At 43.2% G+C, this 19,357-nt stretch overlaps 1 protein-coding gene across 1 annotated transcript in view; it reads left to right on the top strand.

The window, feature by feature from the left end:
- Positions 1 to 494: 494 nt before the first annotated feature.
- MAP1B (microtubule associated protein 1B) overlaps positions 495 to 19,357 on the top strand; it is a 104,022-nt gene continuing 85,159 nt past the window's right edge. The window contains exons 1-2 of the mRNA XM_054489901.2: positions 495 to 2,873; positions 10,854 to 10,955. Of these exons, the coding sequence (XP_054345876.2) occupies positions 2,342 to 2,873; positions 10,854 to 10,955 (634 nt within the window). The 5' untranslated portion in view covers positions 495 to 2,341. The remainder of the gene's footprint in view (positions 2,874 to 10,853; positions 10,956 to 19,357) is intronic.

Here is a 19,357-nt window from a genome sequence, read left to right on the forward strand (position 1 = left end):
TTTCTAGTATTGGAGTATAATAATGTAATATTCTGTTCTTGTTTCAGAGGTATTGTAGCAGTATCACTTGCACATTTTGTAAGACTGCTTTTGCTCCATTGTCTTAGTAACTGGGAGAAAACAGGTCAATGAATCAACTATCCCTGGATTGCTTACTATGTCCAGCCACTGTATTAGGTGCTTACACATTCTATCATTTCCTTCTTTCTTACAGTTACTTAAACAGTTATAAAGATGTTATTCTTCTCATTAAATAAGGAGATGGAAGATCAAAAAGAGTAAGTCACTTGACAAAGTTACCAAACTGTAAAGTAGCATTCTGCATCCCTAGTCTGTGTTCTCCTATTATGCCTCTATTTTTCAAAGCATGGGTGATGACCTAGGTGGTCACGGTCATGGTGTTTAATTGCACAGACACACACAGTAAGAAAGCGCTCTGTTATAATTTTCATCCAACTTTCTGTTACAACATGGAGAACAACACAGTTAGGTGTTAGTATCTCTTTAATACCTCTCTAACACTTGGCCAATCTCTGTTTTCAACCAAGAAAGGAGAGACTTGGACTCAGAGTCTTGAGCAAATCATAACAGTATGTAGCAGGAATTTGATCACATCTTATCTTCATTGTGTATATTTTTAGGGATACTTTCTATTAATAAGTGATATTACTGTTTCCATTTATACAGCAACATAGAATTGCATTTAAAAATAAATTTAAGTAAAATAAATAAATTGCGTTAAAGAAAACTATTACATACATAAAAGTAACAATGGTTCAAAGAAAGGAAAACCAAACACAAACTAGATGAGGCTGGAATCCAATGGATGAGCTTTGGAAAACAGTGCTCTTCACCATATTTCCTGCTCCTCACCCCAATTATGGGCTTTGGTGCTGGCCTTACTTCTCGAACAGCAATTGAATATCTTAACCAAAATATTATCTGGAAACACTTCATCTAGTTACTGGCGAATGCAGCTAGTTGGAAACACTTCATCTAATTACTGGTGAATGCAACTCTCTAGTGATCCTGTCACAGACCCCAAATACTGCGGGCCAGGCGGTATTTTCATTCTGCGTTGATCAGATTGACATGTTGGATGGAACCCCCCAGCCCTTGGCTGCCCAGCATGTCTCCCATGCCAGGGTGTCAGGAAAGATATAAGAGCGAAGAGTACATGACCAATAAGTCATGGCAGCTAACACCTAAGACACTGGGTTATTTTGGAAATCTTAAGAATATCTAGGTGATTATCTATCTATCTATCTGTCTATCTATCTATCTATCATCTATCTATATTTTACTAACAAGCATTCTAGTATTAAAGCTATGTTGACTAATTTCCATCTATTCCTCTTCCTTAAAGCTCGAATTCCCCAGTCTTCTATGATGATACCATGTTTACACATTTTGTTCTTTCCTCACCCTCCTCCCCTTTTCTGGGACAGAAGGTATATTCAGTATGTTTGTGAGAAATGGGTGTAAATAGGCTCCCTTAAAAAAAAACAAAAACAAAACACACATTTTTTAGTTCTTCTAAACATCAACAAAGGCAATAAAAATTCCCAGTGCTACATGTATTTTAAAAGACATCATTGTCACGAGGTAATTTTGCTTGTGTGTTCCCCAAGGAACTGAAAAGTACATTATAGTCACTGTAACCCTGCTGGGTAGAGACAGTATCTTCTCTTTATTCTTTGTTATTACTGATACTATCTGTTCAGCATATTAAGGAAAAAAATTGGTATCTAATATAATACATCTGCATTTCTCTCATTTCCCAGGAGCACCACAAAGCCAGTACTTTTTCATCCTTGGCCCTGCCAGAGTAGAATCCAAGGCCTGAACAATAGTAGGCTTAAGTTTTGCATTTTTGATGTATTCTTTAAGTGAAGGTGGTAAATATTGATATTGGTAAATATCAGTAAATTCATCTTCTTAAAGCCACAAGGTCAAAGAAAAGACAGGTTCCGTCTTCCTAGGCGAGGTACCCACAGCCCCGCATCTGCCCACTGTGGCTATCCCAGTTCCTGAGAACCTGGCTACATCATACACGATACACAAGGCAGAGGCCTGACTAGTGCAACTCCGACAAGAGAAAGACCCCCCCTCCGAAAATGGAAACTCATCCCATTCCCATGCACAGACAGGGTGAGGGTGAGGAGTGGGCAGTGGTTGTGTACGTGGTGGGTGGTGTAGGTTGAGAGCGTCTTCCTCCTTCACGGCTGCAGCAGGAGCTCAGCGGGCGCCCCAGCCCCTTGGCTCGCGGCCCTGCCCCAACCATTGTCCGCACACCTCGTCCCTCCAGCTTCCGGGCCGCGGGCGAGATGATTTGCTGCAGATGACATCAGCCCCGGGCCAACGGCTGGAAGAGCTGAGGCAGCCACCGCGTGAGGATGTGCCGGGTGGTCCTTTCCTCCTCCTCTTCCTCCTCCTCCCCGGCTCCCTGCCTAGTCTCCATATAAAAGCGGCGCCGCCTCCCCGCCCTCTCTCACTCCCCGCTCCTCTCCGCCGCGCACTCTCCGCGGCGCTGGGAGAGGGCGGAGGGGGAGGCGGCGCGCGGCGCCAGAGGAGGGGGGACGCAGGGGGCGGAGCGGAGACAGCACCTTCGGAGATAATCCTTTCTCCTGCCGCAGAGGAGAGGAGCGGCCGGAGCGAGACACTTCGCCGAGGCACAGCAGCCGGCAGGATGGCGACCGTGGTGGTGGAAGCCACCGAGCCGGAGCCGTCCGGCAGCATCGCCAACCCGGCGGCGTCCACCTCGCCCAGCCTGTCGCACCGCTTCCTTGACAGCAAGTTCTACCTGCTGGTGGTCGTCGGCGAGATCGTGACCGAGGAGCACCTGCGGCGGGCCATCGGCAACATCGAGCTCGGTAAGTGGCCCCGCGCCCCCAGGGACGCGCGCTGGGAGACGCGCAAACACGACCCCACCCAGGGCGCGACGGTCACTGCGCTCCTCCCGCGCGCCCCGCACCCATGCCACTCCTCGCCACCTCTCATACTTGGTCCAGACACTTTTCTGGGCTAATTAAGAATAATCCGAATTATTAGATATGAGACCCAGAAGGAGAGTCTCCAATAACCTTGAGGGATCTGTCACTACGCTGGGTCCGCAGCCTGTGCTGAGTTGGCCACCGCCTCTCCCGCTAAGTGAAATGCAGGTGTCAGGGGAGCAGAGGCCACAATAAAGCCGCAACCGCAGGAGGCAGAAGGGTGGGGGAGACCTGATGCAACCACTCCTTTCAGTCCCCTTCTGGCCTCAGGAAAAGGCTGGGACCCCCACCACCGCAGACCTGGGGCCGAAGCCCCATGTGCCAGGGCCCGCGTGGGATTCATCCTCACCACGGCTAACTCAGCCCCTGAGAAACGCCTTTTCTGATTTCAAACCTCCCGATCCTTTCTTTCCTCAGAATGACTAGGCTAGTCCTAGGGCCACGCCCGCTCCCCCCGCCCCCCCCCCCCCCCCCCGGGAGATGCTGGGATGCAGAACCGCCTGCGCTTCGCCACCAGACAGAGCCCGCCTCGCTACCGCCCCTGGGGCCTTGGCTGCAGCTCTCAGAAAGGACAATGGGACCCCAAGTTGTGGGGTGGGGCTGCTGCTTTTAGAAGTCCCAGCCTCGGGAGTGGTAGCTTGAAGGGGGTCGGTGAGGGAGACGTCAGCGGGTAGGGTCAGCTCCTCGCCCGGTGCTCGCACCAGTGGCGCGCTCTGCGGAGGCCGAATAGCGGTACGCCGGGCACCCTGGGCGGGGCCGTGAGGGTCCGGCGGGCACAGCCTCGGGCGCACAGAGAGACCCGCCCCCAGCCCCACCCGAGCTGCCGCAGTGCCCCCGGACCGCCCACCACACCTGCCCCCCCACACTGCGGCGCCCCCGTCGGGCACGGCTGGTTGGGCGTGCGCTCCGCCCGGGCCTCGGGTTGGGGGGGGGCCGCGCGCCCCCACCTCTCAGTTTGCCTGGCTTTGTTGCCCTGGGAGTCCCTGGGTGGGCAGCTCTGGTCTCTGCCTTTCCCTTTATCCCCGGCGTCCCGGCCCTCCCCTCGCCCCTGACAGAGGTCGCCGGGTCCCTCCGCAGCCCCAGCCCGCGCTCTATTCTCCTGGGGTGGTGCTGAAGCGTTTCTCCGGGAGACACCGGTTGGTGGGCGTGGTGCAGTCCGCACTGCGGTCTCTACGGCAGCCCGAGGCGGACAAAGGGCGTTCACGCAGCCCTCGTTCCCCGCTCCCCCTCCCCAATAAAAGACGAAAGAAAAACCTTGTTTTAGATGAAAAAAATAAATGCTTGTCATCTGCCTCTGCAGTTGGAAACGGCCACTTGTCCCCAGAACAAAAGACTGCAGGGTGGGGACTGGAGTTGCGGACCTGGTTCTTTTGTTTAACTTTAAAGCACTTGATTTTCCCTTTTAGCTTTAAAAAAAAAGAAAAAAGAAAAAAAAATGTGAGCAGAAAGTCATAGTATTTTATTCCAAAAAATTCAAGAACAAGAGATATTTCAATAGTGAAATGTCTTATTTGAGCATCTCAATAACCCTTCATTTTCAGACTATAGGCCTTTGGTCTAATCTGTTCTAATTTAGCTTATTTGCACAATTTTCTCCTTGAAAAATTTTACACGTACTGACTTTGGGTGTGGCTATTGTGGGAATCAATGACTTTGGATTTTATTCTTTAAAAAATTATTTGTAAGTGGCATTTCTGGGAAATAGGAATATATTAGGAGGTGCTTTTCTATGTACAAAATCTTCATAACCATTCGATGTGGTGGTGCTAGGAGAGGGATCATCAACCCCGTTTTAGAGCTGGGGGCCCAGAGAGGCAGGAAGGGTAAGAGAACCGGCTCAAGGTCACAGCACTCATAAGTGACAGAAGTACCAGTACTGCAGCGTCACTCGTTTTCTGACCCTGTCATGATGTTAGTGCAGGGTTGGCTAACATCCTATGATGGGAGGAAGGTTTCAGTACAACAGTTTTCAGGGCTTGCCTTTGTATGGCCATCCACTTGTGGGCAGCGCCCCATGCTGGGAGATGGTTCAGCAATCACCTTCGGATCATAATTATCTTCCTGCTTTGTTACTCATCTGATCATCCTTTCAGTGCCTTATTCCTCAGAGGGTTTATTCAAGCTGCATCTGTTTATGGAGAAAACAGATGCATCCACGTACTGCAATGAAGAAGGGCTCCCTGCCTTTACTCGTTTTTACACTACTAGCACTTAGTGACAAAATTCAGATTTGTCCTCTTGACATTAATTTTTTAAAAAATTCGGTTGACGTATTATATAGAGAGGAAAGGGCGCAAATCAAAGATGAGCAGCTCAACGAATTTTCACAAAACGGACACGCCTGGGTTACCCAGATCAAGAAACAGACATTACTGGAACCCCAGAAGCCCCCTTGTGTTCCTTTTGCAATAGGCATCATGGCTTCCTGATTTTTTAATTCCCTAATTTGGTCAGGTTTTTGCATGGAACTCCGACATGACTGTATTGATCCCATTAAGAATCAACCAAGTGAGTGAGCAGAGCCATTTCTTTACACACCGTAGCAGATGCTGCTTTTCCTCTGAACATGGCTTTCCTGGGTTCTGGGGTCTTGGCTGCAGCTCAAGATGCAGGCCCTTCCAGCGCTAAGTGAAAATCCTGCTCCCATAGCTTTTCAGACAGTCTGAGATGACTTAGCAACAGAGAAGGCTGGTCCTGTTTTCCTGTGCACGACAAGCTGCTGCTTCAGCCGCCAGGTCTCAGCTGGGCCTCCTCCAGAGGCCACTGCTGTTGTTGCTTGGTGCCTTTGGGCCTTGTGTGAAGCAAGATGGAGCTGCTCCAGGGGGGCCAGCTCTGATGATTGTGTGTTGCAGGCTGGGAAAGCAGTTCCTCATCTGTTACTCTTTCTTCCTATTTCCCCTCCTGCCTTAACTGAGACTCTGGGTTTGTAGACCCTGACGACTTGGATTCTTGCCATCTGATTACTGAGGGCTCTCTGGGAAGCCTAGAAAATAATCTATAAGTCTGTAGAGACATGGTGGTAATGCAGCAAATCAACAGGCCTGGAACGTCCCAGTGTGGATGCTTCGTAAATGCCTCTTGAAACCAGGGAAGAGAGATAGTCCCTCTTGTTTTCTCAACTATATTCGGAAAGCATAATGAAAGCTTTGGACATGTCTCCTCCAGAGTTTGGAACAATAGTGTTTCCTCGGACTAGGCTAGCTTCACTTATTTAGTTATGCAGGACTTTATTCCAAATCGTTTTCGCTACCACCAACTACTACTCTTTGGCACCTCCTTTTTCTCCTCCCTAATTAGCCCCCAGCATGGATTTAGCTAGTGGTTCTCATTTTCAGCAAAACCCTGCTTCTTGGTTTTATTTTAATACATAGAGGACATACATCAGTGCCTTGCAAACTGAATTCTAGAGCCTTGTGAAAGTTTTCATTGTTTCATTTTTTTTTAAGGAACTAAAACATATAAAGAATACTAAGTGTCTGTTTGATGTTTTCAATTACCGTTAGATTATAACTTTTCCTTTAGTTAACACTAGGAATCAGCAAGATTTGTTGGTGAAAAGATAGATGAATGTAACGTCTACTGCTCTGCATTTTTAGATAAAAGTTTAGCTGATTACATTGTAACATTCTGATGTCACTTAACTGAATGTCCTTCAGTCTAAGATGGTAAGAGAATTTAAAACCCAGGAAAGATTTGGGGTTTAGTTTTCCTTTTATTTTAACAGGGGAAATAAGAAACCAATACCACATGTGGTGAGAATTAAATGTTAGAGAGTCTTAAATTTACTATATTTGCCTTTATACTTTTCAAAGTCAACGACAGATGGATTTCTGCTTATACTGCTTAATTGGTATTATCTACGACAGCTCTGTGATCCATGCTGAAACACAAGCCAGTCTCCAAATTTAAGGTCATTAAATTGTTCACCTTCTCTAAGGGCTTACTTTAAAAAAATAAGTTATAACTTTTTAGACAAGCAAATAATTATAAGTCACTTCTCATTTGCTTCTATTGTAAGATGTTATCTCAGACCTAAATTATTTATTATCAATGCTTTGAAACTATGAGCTCTGTATGTAAGATATTATCTTCATTACATATATATGTTATGAACATCAAGTTGCTGGCTTTAAAAAAAGAAAAAAAGCAAATTAAAGATGAGTTCAAGGGAAAAAATAAGAATTTTTTCCTCTGAGAAATAAAGTATTCCTAAACGTAGCATTTCCTTTAGTTTATTTATGTAGTTTATGATTTCAATCTGATTTTAGACCACTTATTAGCATAGTTTTACAAATGTAATCTTATGATTATAGGTTAATCATTTAGGTACTTGGAAAAAATATCCAAAAGCCTGTTTTTCAGAGGGAGCAACTAAAGCCCATAAAGGAAAATCAACTTGCCAAAGGCCCAAATAACTGTCAGATAGAACCCATGTGCCATCAACATGCAATGCATGGTAATTTCATTTTGCTTTCTTCAATCCACTGTCACCTTTAGAAATATGAATTTTAGCTTTTAAATGGGAGGTGCTTTTTTAAATTGTTGGTTTCATTAAACAACCCTGCAAAATGCTTACATGATTGGAAAACTTGGAACAATCTAGCCTATATACACCAAGGGTACCTGACTCTTCCTCATTTTTCACCCTGACTTGTTCTTTGATGACCCCTCCCTGCCTCCCTGCCCCGTAACTTATTCTTTTCTCCTTTTCTCATCTGTGTATATCATGTGCATGTTAGCCTCCCTGGGGTCAGAGAACTGAGAAGGAAAGATCTTTTGTCGCTCCCTGGTCCCAAGGAGCTCACTTTCAGGGCTGGGCAATAGACACAGAGCAGGCCCAGATTGTTCTCAGAGATGACGGATGCCTTTTGGCTCCAGACATTGAAAGAATGGGGTTCACTGCCTCCAACTGCCTGGAGTTATTCTGCCCCCAACTGGGTAAGCCCAGAAGGGGTACAGTCTTAGAATGCTGGGGAAACAAAGCCTCCAGGAAGAGCTTGACTTGGGGCATATTGGGGTGAAAATCAGGAAGAGGGCTTCCTTGCTCCTCAACAGAGACCAGGATGACTTGCTTCTGAAAGCCTCTTTAGAACCTCTTCACCAACACCCCAGGATGCCCTCCAGCCAGATTCAGAGAGGGGAGAATATGGGAAGGGCCAAAGAGATATTTTTCTGTCCTGTGAACTTTAGAGGGCTCGCTGTTGGCTCCTTGTTAGGCACAAAGGGGAACTACATAAACCTACTAAATGCAATATGAACCTTCATTGACAACTACTCTTTGCCTTTACCAGTATTATCCAGCAGGAGATACAAAGTAATTACAAATTATTTTATTTCTAAAATTGGCATGGAAAGTGGCCTGATTCCAAAATTTTCCTTTCCAACTAAAATAACTGGCAAATCCAACATAACCTTTATTTTATAAGTGGTAGTAGTGGTTGTGCATTGCTAAGAAACAATTTGGGTGGAAATTGCTCTCTTGAAAAAAGAACCCTACATTTTTAGTTTCATTGGGAGTGTAAAAATGAGAAATATTCTTATCAGCCATTTACTAGTATAATTTAGAAATTACTAAGTGGATTTATCATTTAGTACTTTTCCTATTGCTAAATTACAAATATGTCAAAAATAAAATATGTATGAAAATATAAAGCAAAGATTTAATTGTGCGTGCCATGACAAGTTAACTGAAGCCGAAGGAAAATGGCAAGTAACAATGTAAGAGCAAGTCTGCAGATAACCCTGGATGAAGTCATTCAAATAATGTACCAATTTAGACATTACTTAGAACAAAGACAGAAAAATTGTATGAATTTAATTTAAATGCATATGTCTCATTATTAACTTATTGACCCAGCTTGACAGGGTAGAAGACAAAGTGGAGCTCAGACCCGGAACACGGAGAATTCAGTCAACAGTACCAATTAAGCAGCTCAGACAGGAACTCGATTTTTTTTTGCACTAGACTAGTATATAGTGTATACGTTGAAGTAAAATATTCTAATGAATTCAGACCTCTCAACCTGTCATGCTCTCTGTGAAACAAAAAGAACCCATTTATCATTTCTGCACTAAAAAGATCTGCGAAATCTCAACATGCCTTTCTTGTTAAAATTTAAATACTCCATTAGCACAAATGCAAACTGAGGCTATTAATGTTTCCAGGGAGAGCCATAAAATTCTCCCTTATAATTTAACCTTTCCTTAAGCATGTTAACTCTTCCACACCTGAATTCTTCCCATTGATCATATGAGAAATTTCTGCCTCTATTTAGTGGACACACATCTATTTGAAAATATTCCTCCTGGTTGAAAAGGTCTGTGGTGTGTAATCTAAACATATTTTGGATGTGCAGTGAACTGAGTTTCCAGAATCTTTTTTTTTTTTTTTTTGTAATGTCTATGTATAATTCACCTTGATTCTTTACAGGATAGGAAGACTGAATACAATATAACCAAGGGTAAATACAAATATGCCTTAAGGATCCAGTGTGTATTTAAGTAACACACTGCTATTTATTCCCCCAAGTCTGTATACATGACTAATGTCCGACAAAAATGATTACATGACGGGGTGTTAATTTAGAGGTAGTTCACCTGCTGTGTTATACCTAGAGGTTCAAGCCCTTACCTTTAGGAGGTATACAATAAATGTCTGTTGTTCTAGAGATTTGTTCCTGGCAATTGAGAATGCTCTGTACAAAGGTACAATGATGGATACCACACACTGGCTCCACCATGAGCAACCTATTAGGAAAAATGTAATATACAATATGTAAACATGTAACACACACACACACACACACACACACACACACCAGAGTTCTGGGGTTCCCCAACTTTCCCTGGCTTACTCTCCAGACTTCCCTTCTGTGATGCTCTCTGGGGTTCCCTCTGGATCATCCCCTTTGGGAGGGCAGGAGAAAGAGGACAGGCGGAGGAGGAAGGAAGAGGCTAGAGAGTAGGGTATGAGCAGAGGAAGCTGCCCTCATCCCGCCTCTTGCCCTCCTGTTCCTCTCACCCCGGATATTCCTTTCAGCCTAGGGAAACGAAGTCTGAACTTTGGTAGGAATAGCTGATTCATGCCCCCAACTCCATAAATGTTTTATAAAGTATAAAAAGTTGCCATTTTTCTTTGCCTCTGGATAAGAAAATTGAATACAATGAACAATTGTGAATAAAAGAGCTGCCTGCCAGGCTACTCAGGTAACAGAAAAATGCCTGGAAGGACAGACAGGCCAAGTCTTGAAGATTGAGTGGATCCACTGTGTTTATCAAAGATCACATAAATCTTGGATTGATATCCAGGGCTTGATAAACCAAAGTCGAAAACAGGATGAGTAAAGGAAAGAAATTACACATGTATACTACCAGAACATCATTTTAGAAACAAAGGCCCATGCTTGAATGGCAGCCCCCATGTATTTTCTTTGCCTTTATTCTACATTTTCTTGCCACCTAAAAGTGGAGTTAGTCTGTCTACAAGCTAGAGTTTGTCTGTTGGCCTCTTAGCTTCTTAAGAACTAACCATCTTCCTGCCCTTTCTAGTCCCTCCCTGGAGTACAGCCTGTCATTTTCCTAATAACTGTTTTCTTTGACTCTTCCAGAAGAGGTGCATTTACATTTTATGAGGGGCAGAAGTTCAGTCCACACTGCTAATTATCCCTCCCTTGTGGCCTGGTGGAGAGACCTCCCTGGCCCTCCCATTTTGTGGGCCTCTACTGCTAAGCCACCAAGCTCTTCAGAAAAGGAGTTCCCACATCCTCCCTGAAAGCCTGAGAAATGTTACAGTGATGTTGTCCAAACCACTCTGAAATGACTAACTGGAAGTCTCTCAACTCTCTTTCTTTCCCTCCCTAGGAATCCGATCATGGGACACAAACCTGATTGAATGCAACTTGGACCAAGAACTCAAACTTTTTGTGTCTCGACACTCTGCAAGATTCTCTCCTGAAGTCCCAGGTGAGGATTCCGCTCAGTGTTGGTCAGCCTAGAATTCCAAAGGACAAGGAGCAAGCTAGAAAGCTTTGTCTGGGGCAGCAAAAAGACTGTCTTATTGCTAAAAGGATACTTTGTATTTGTTATTGTCAACTAGGTTAGCCACAGTTTAGGAAGTCACTCTAGGTTATCACTGTGTGGGTTATCTATTTTGTGGATTCTTAATGAGTTTTTAAGTTCTAGGGTTGTGTATGTGTGTATATATATATATATATATACACACATCAATGATCACACAAATTTTGAATTGATATCCAGGGCTTGAGAAAGAGAGAGAGAGAAAGAGAGAGAGAGAGATAGTAGAGTGTGTATATGTGTATCTCACTGTACTCTGAGCTCAAGGGACTACAAACTATTTAAATGTTAATCTTACTCAAATGAAATTATGAATACAAATTGGATGCTCCTAGGATCCCAGAACTGTCTTCCTGCAAAAGAAAAAGGAAACATATACTACATTTCAAAATGAAATATATATCATCATTTCATAATTGCATTATCACCTGCCATTGCATTACCACTTATCTTTCTTAGTGTGGGTAAAAGAATCTGATATTACAAACTGCTGTTAAAATAGCCTTTTTTTCAGAGATGAAAAAGAATACCAAAGAATAATTAAAGGTAAGGAAGCAAAAATTTGTCATATGTGAAGATGTTCCCACTAACCAGCCACCTCCCTGAGGCTATGCTCTGACTCATGCCTCTGGTGCTGGAGATGTATTCATGCTGACCCATCTCGTCTTCTTCTTGTGAGCAATAACCTATATTCCTCCCATTTGGTCACATTTAGGAATTATGAGACAGTTTCTGGTCCATAAAGACTCCAAACCTGGAATATATTTCTCCAGACCTTTGCCATTGACCCATCAGAAACACTGTATTACATCTTATTTCTTGACCATCACTTGAATTTTACATAAGAGAAAGCTATTTTCTGTCCATAGGCTTTTGTTATATGATTCCTGATTTTATTGGCATTGATATAACATCAGGAATGAGATTCAGCCTATTTTGACTGGTTAGGTCATATTCCATTAGTCTTGTATATACGTTGATATTTGAAATCACTTTTATAGAATATCAGTGCCTTCATGAATCACATTTGGCTGCAGTAATATGCCCATAGGACTGTCTCAGTTCTTCCTTTTGAGTTTAATATTAGAATAAAATCCCATACATTTCAGTTATTGAAATGCATTGTAGCTTTCAAGTATGGAATTGAGTAAATGTGCTAAGAAAAGCTTAGCAAGAAATGGTTTACTGAAAGTTAAACTTGCTGCAAAGCCACATGAAAAATCAGTTTTTAAGTAACTTTGCTTTGAGAAAAAAGGAATCCAGAGACTGTCAGACAGCATATGATTTGCTGAAGGAAAGGTACAGTATAAGGTTGTTTCTCTTGTTGTTATTTTATTGTATTTTTGTCTTGCAATATCTCCATATCTTTTAAAACCATCTCACAAAAAAATGAGGGAAGTGCTGTTTTCCAAAAAGTATGATTATTTCAAAATGTAAAAACTACAAGCTTTTATTTTTTCTCTGTAGGTTGTTCTGGCTTTTTTACTATGATTGTTTGTAAGACTACTTTTTTTGTGTGTACAAGTCATGTGGTTCTCATTGTGTTCATTCATATTTGGATTGACTTTATAGAGTGACAACTGCGTATTGCATAATGAAAGGCTGCAAGCGTTGCTGAAGAATTAACCATTTCTAGACCCAAGACCTAGTATTGCTCTTGTGGAGTAGGAAGATCAAGTTCCCCCAAACTGTCACTTTAGCCTAATGTACCCCATTCTCCTCTCCTTTCTCTTGCTATCACCTTCAGTAAGGATTGGTTACCTACCTAATTGTATAGTGTTATGCTAGAGGCTGTGTTTGGAGATTGGCGTTTGGACACACAGCATCTTTACTATTCTTGCCAACGCTAGAAAGGACTGATATTACGACTTTCCCTCTCAAGCCTATGAGTACACTTTACAGGCCAAGGCTTCCCTCTGGGAATTAAGCATCTAGAATAGAGCCATTATAGTCATGCTCCTGTGTGGGGAGCATGAAGGTTTCCAACCAGGACTGTAAGGTGATAAAAGCACATGTCAGATTCAGTTTCATATAAGTGTGTTTTAAAGAGAAGAGATGTTAGAGGATAAGAAGACATGGAGATCACAGGATGATCACTGGATTGGGCCCAGGGAAGCCTTTAGCTTTTCCCGAACAAACTGGAAGGGTTTTATGGGAAAATTTGAAGTCTGTTTTTAAGTGGGTCCAAGTCTAGTGGTCTCTTCCTCTCTCACTTGAAATAATGTAAAAGCTAACTCATGTACTTCAGTTACCCTGAAATGGAATTAGCTGAACATTTTCCTTTAGAGTTTCAAGAATCTTTCATTGTTTTTTGAGACAGCGTCTCACTATGTTGCCCAGGCTGCTGTCAAATTCCTGGGCTCAAATTACCCTCCCACCTCAGCCTTCCAAGTAGCTGGGATTACAGGTACATGCCACTACACCTGCCTAATTTCAAGAATCTTAGATTAACTTAGAGCCAAGGAGCAAGATGAAGGATGGATCCCCTAAAAAAAATAGAGCCATTTTTCAGCCAGGTAAAACATTGTTAAATAGCACCTACAATATACTAGGCATTATAGGGTGCTTGGGGAGTGAGGACACTGTGAAGAACAAAACAAATACAGTCATTACCTTTATTACACTTATATTCTTGTGAGAGGAGAAGGCATTTAACAATCATATACAGACCAACATAAAATCTAGCCCCCTGCATCAAATCCAGGCTTCAAATAGATTTTTGGGGGGTTTGGGTTTAAAAAAACATAGAGACAGGGTCTCACTATGTTGCCGAGGCTGGTCTTAAACTCCTGGGCTCCAGCAATCCACCTGCCTTAGCCTCCCAAAGTGCTAGGATTATAGGCATGAGCCACCATGCCCAGCCACAGTTTTGTTTTGTTTTGTTTTGTTTTAAGGCCAGCAGAGTTATAGTAAAATATTTATTGCCTTCTATGATGTAAGTAAATTAAGGCTCAGGTCACCCATATATCTGTCTTACATTCCTGTTGGCTATGATAGCTTTTGTTGTTTTTTAATAATTAGAGATCACTTGTAAAGACTGAAGACAGCCTCAAATTGCAGCTAACAGATTGTGCAAATGGCACAAGATTGATTCCTTTGTACTAGTTTACCCCTTATACTAGTTTTTAAATATGGTTTTGAGATTTGATTTGACTATTTCTTCAGGATTGTAGGTCTCATTCAAGACCACTCTGAAAGACTTAGTCATCTTGAATAATATCCTTTGAGCAGGAATCTGGAATATGAGTGCTTTCTCTACACAAGGTGGGTGGTGGGTGCCTCAGTTCCCCAGAATGTTAGTCCTGTGATCTTTAAGCCCTGTCCAACTCTGGCATACTGTAATTCTTGAAGTGGTCAGTCATCTGGGTTTATCTTACTATTACTTTGCCTTACTATTGCAGCATTGCCTTGCCAAAAGATCACTCAACAAACATTTGCTGTGTGCCCAGGGCGGGTCTCTACTGATTTGCCTTGATGTAAAGCCATTCCTGGCCACATCTAAGCTGGCTCAAGTGAGAACAGTCATCTTGAAAGAAAAGGTTAGGTGTTCTTTTATGAACACTCTCTAATCTTTTACTCAAAAGAAAGTTCAGTAGTTGAGTCTTTTCAAAATAGAGCAACAGTCTTTTGTTGTTGTTGTTGTTTTGAAACAGTCTTAGCTATATCATCGCCCAGGCTGGAGTGCAGTGGTGCAATCTTGGCTCACTGCAACCTCAACCTCCTGGGCTCAAGTGATCCCCCCACCTCAGCCTCCTGAGTAGCTGGGACCATAGGTGTGCACCATCACACCCAGGTAATTTTTTGTATGTTTTGTAGAGATTGGATTTCCCCATGTTGCCCAGGCTGATCTCGTACTCCTGAGCTCAAGCAATCTGTCTGCCTTGGCCTCAAAGTTCTGGGATTATAGGTGTGAGCCACTGTGCCCGGCCAGAATAACAGTCTTATATTTCTTTATAGTTATGATTTTAAATACTGTCATAAAATTTTTATTTACCTATTATATCATATGTTTTTTGTACTCTAATCATGTTGGATGAGAATCATCTTGGTTAAGTCTGACCACAAAAGCAAAGCTAGGCTTACCATGCTGTACAGGGTTTATTCCATTTTCCGTTGCCATTTGCTTCTTTCCCAAATTTAACTTTAGGACTGTCTATGTATAGTAGTAAAGAAGGATATCTCCCAGGGATTGTAGGAAGTGCCCCATAATTATCTGTGGTAGACAGACACCATTTCGAAACAAGCAAACAAATAAAAACTATTCCCAGGACAAGTGATGTCAGACTGAAAAATCAGTTTCAATTTTTATTTTTTCCCATCATTTTGCCACTTTTATCTGCCTATTAAAATAATTTAAAAATTTTGATCATCTGACTCCTCATCAGCAGCCTAGCATAATGATGAAGAGTGCAGATTCTGGAGTCAAACTTCCTTGTTTGATAATAACCCCACGGTTTATTTGCTGTGTCATCTTGGACAAGTTACCTAACCGTTTTCAGTCTTCTTGTTTGTAAACAAGGATGATCACTTCCACCTCACAGTTTCTTTTTTTGTTTGTTTTTTGAGATGGAGTCTTGCTCTGTTGCCCAGGCTGGAGTGCAGTGGCGCAATCTCGGCTCACAGCAAGCTCCGCCTCCCGGGTTCACACCATTCTCCTGCCTCAGCCTCCCGAGTAGCTGGGACTACAGGCACCTACCACCACGCCTAGTTAATTTTTTTGTATTTTTAGTAGAGACAGGGTTTTACCGCATTAGCCAGGATGGTCTCGATCTCCTGACCTCATCATCCGCCCACCTCAGCCTCCCAAAGCACTGGGATTACAGGTGTGAGCCACTGCGCCTGGCCCCACCTCATAGTTTCGATGCAGATCAAATGAATTAAAGTGTGTAAAGCTCTTAAGACAGGGCTTGTCACATGGAAACAAATGTGAATGAGTGCTGTCTCCCTTGTGGAGTATCTATTTGACTTGTATATTTGGTGGTTGTTATTATCTGTGGGAAATACCGGGTATTGATATTTGGCTGGTTTCCTTTTTGTAGTAATTTTAAATTTGTATTAAAGATGTTTCTCAGAGAAATGACTGCTTTCAGCGTTCTCAGAAGGCACAGAGCTGCTATTGTGTGTAAGGGGTGACAACATTCTATGGCTGAGCTTCTAAGGTCCTTTGGGCTTGAGAGCAAAAAGCCGGCAATGCTTTAAAGTGCTGGCTGGTAAAGCAGAGCCTGAGAGGGGGTTGGAGACCATTTGCAAAATGGTCCTGTGGGTGCCCACGCAAGGGCTGTCAGGGAACGTGTGCACAGTCTGAGGGCTGGCCTGCCTCCTTGCTATGATAACCCATCCATGGTCACTCCCTCCACACCGTTCTACACTCACTTTTCTCTTCTGCTCTCACCAATCAACAGGTGACTATAGACGTTGTCAGGTTTAAGAAACAGATTTCTTGTGGTTTATTTTCTTAGCTGAATACACAATAAGACCTTGATGTATTTACATTTTGTCACTAGTTTTATAACATCTAGATTACATTCACAAAAATCATCATAAAATGTGATGGATGGTGTATATGGGCAGTTTTGTTTTAAGAACTGATGCCTTTTTCCTAGAAGATAAACAAACCACAGCTGAGCATCTTTAGATTTGTGCTGAGTGATTGCTAAAAATATCTTGCCTGGAGATTGGTTTTTGATGGAGAATTAGAATCAGCCTTTTGAATTTCAGTCATGCGAATTTTCTCCTTTTGACATTAATGAGGCACGGGTTACAACTAATATTTACCAGTTGAGTGATAAGAAAATGAGAAAATACTCTTAGAAAAGGTCTAAGAATATTTTAAGCCATCTTTCTCTGTCTAGACTTGTGTGTTTAGTCTGTCGTGTATAGAATTATAGCTTAATTTTATGTGCCTAGAATACATCAACTGCTCTATGACAGGGAGTAATGAAAGTGTTTTCAGCCCTGCTCCAACCTTTAAACAATAAGGCACACAAATATATGTTCTAGCGGCATTCAAGGGGCTGACTCACCCTCAGGGAACCTGCAATTTCAGAGGGACAGCCGATTCTTTATCCTCATGTTTTCTGTGTTGTTTGCGCACACGCACAGGTCTAGGTACTTGTCCCCATGCCCATGAGGCTCTGCTCATCTTTCCTCATTGCATCATCATACAAGGTTATAGGAGGAATCGTGGTGTGTTAGAAGAAAATGACAAATAGAGAGCATTATTTTCGTTAAGGTAACCAGATCTCTGTTTAATATTCCTTGAGGTCATTGCTGCCTGCCTGGGAAGGAGAGTCCCATTTTAATGCAAATCCCTAGCCTTTCTCCCACTTGCCCCATGCCCTGAGCCCTCCTGGCCCAGTTGTAGGGGACAGAGTGATCAACAGTTCCTCATGCTGTCCGCTCTCACCCCAGTGCTCCCATTGAGACTTTGCCCCCCGAGCAGCAGACTGCCCAGTTACCCCCACCTGCATCCTTTTGTAGCGGTGAAAGAGCCAGACCTTCCAAGGAGATTAGAATTTTATAGTGTACGCAGCATAAGGCATCATTCCTGTGAGCTTTACATCTTGGTCAACTTTCAAATTTCAGGATTCTTTATATCCAGATCCTCACATACGAGGTGAATTTTTTTCCCTTGGTGCAGGTGTGGCCAGCAGAAAGGAATAAAATGGCGTTTCACTGCCATGTTCAGGCTTCCTCATTCCTCAGGGTAGTTAATAATGGCTCGTTCAGACCACCCTAGACATACCTATTCATCTCACTTTTTTTTTTTAAGAGTGGAAAGGATGTTTTACCCTGCTGACTGTAATGGCTGTCACGCAGTTCCTGATGGGCACTGTGGAACCACTCAGCATAGACAGGCATAGACAGGAAGGTAGCAGAAAATTGGCTGCCTGGGCCCAGGAGCCATTTTAGGAGATGTCAATAACCCCTCCATTAAACCCAACTAAGTGCGTTCCACGACAGCTGCTAACCAAGGACAGCACCTCATGCTGAGTGTCACTGCTTTTGTCTTCATCTCCAGAGACCAAAGAGAGCTCATGATTTTTGTTAGTAGAGTTTTTTTTTTAAAGGTTTTTTTTTTAAGTATGCAACAACAGCAAACCATCAAGCAAGCACAGTCCCTTTGCTTTTTCTGCCTGCTTTTTGGTCTTCCTCTGGGGCAGTTTGTTCAGCACCTATGGTAGCGTACTAGAAATAATGGTGGAAGATGAAGAATAAAGCATAAACTAATAGATCACTTTAAAAGTGCCAAGTAATGTTTTTGAGTGCTTATTAATAAGAAAGCAACTGTAAGGGAATATTTGGAAGAATGAAGTATTTCCCACTGTTTATAATTTTGTTGGGAAAATAAGTCTTTCACAGCTTTGAAATTCATTGTGTTGCTCAACAAAGAAAGAGAGTTTCTTTTTATTTTTTTTTAATCTCTTTTTGTTTTTGAGACAGGGTCTCCCCTCTGTCACCCAGGCTGAAGTGCAGTGGTGCAATTACAGCTTCACTGCAGCCTCTGCCTCCTGGGATGAAGCTACCCTCTCGTCTCAGCCTCTGAAGTAGCTGGGACTACAAGCCTGCCACTATGCCCAGCTATTTTTTTTTTTTTTTTTGAGGCGAAGTCTCGCTCTGTCGCCCAGGCTGGAGTGCAGTGGCGCGATCTCGGCTCACTGCAAGCTCCGCCTCCCAGGTTCACGCCATTCTCTTGCCTCAGCCTCCCGAGTAGCTGGGACTACAGGTGCCCACTACCACACCCGGCTAATTTTTTGTATTTTTAGTACAGACAGGGTTTCACTGTGTTAGCCAGGATGGTCTTGATCTCCTGACCTCGTGATCTGCCTGCCTCGGCCTCCCAAAGTGCTGGAATTACAGGCATGAGCCATCGCGCCCGGCCTATGCCCAGCTAGTTTTTAAATTATTTTGTAGAGAAGGAGTCTCACTCTGTTGCCCAGTCTGGTCTTGAACCCCCGGCCTCAAGCGATCCTCCTGCCCCCGCTTCCCAAACTGTTGAGATTACAGGTGTGAGTCACCCTGCCCAGCATGAGAGTTCTCTTAATTTGCAAACTGTGTATATGTGTCAGAGAGAGAGACAGAGAGAGAGAGAGAAAGAGAGAGAGTGTGTGTCTAATTCCTAAAGAAGAAAGGGGTGAGAATGGAGAGTATAATAAGCATCGCATTTTGATTGTTCAACCATGGGTTTAGTCACAATGACAAAGGTTACCCAGGTACCAGCACCCCACTCCCAGCTGCAGCCCAGGACTAATTAAATGCTACCTAGGCAACGATCAAGTATCCCCAAACAT

The sequence above is a fragment of the Pongo pygmaeus genome, chromosome 4 (genome assembly GCF_028885625.2).
Source record: "Pongo pygmaeus isolate AG05252 chromosome 4, NHGRI_mPonPyg2-v2.0_pri, whole genome shotgun sequence".
Lineage (NCBI taxonomy): Eukaryota > Metazoa > Chordata > Mammalia > Primates > Hominidae > Pongo > Pongo pygmaeus.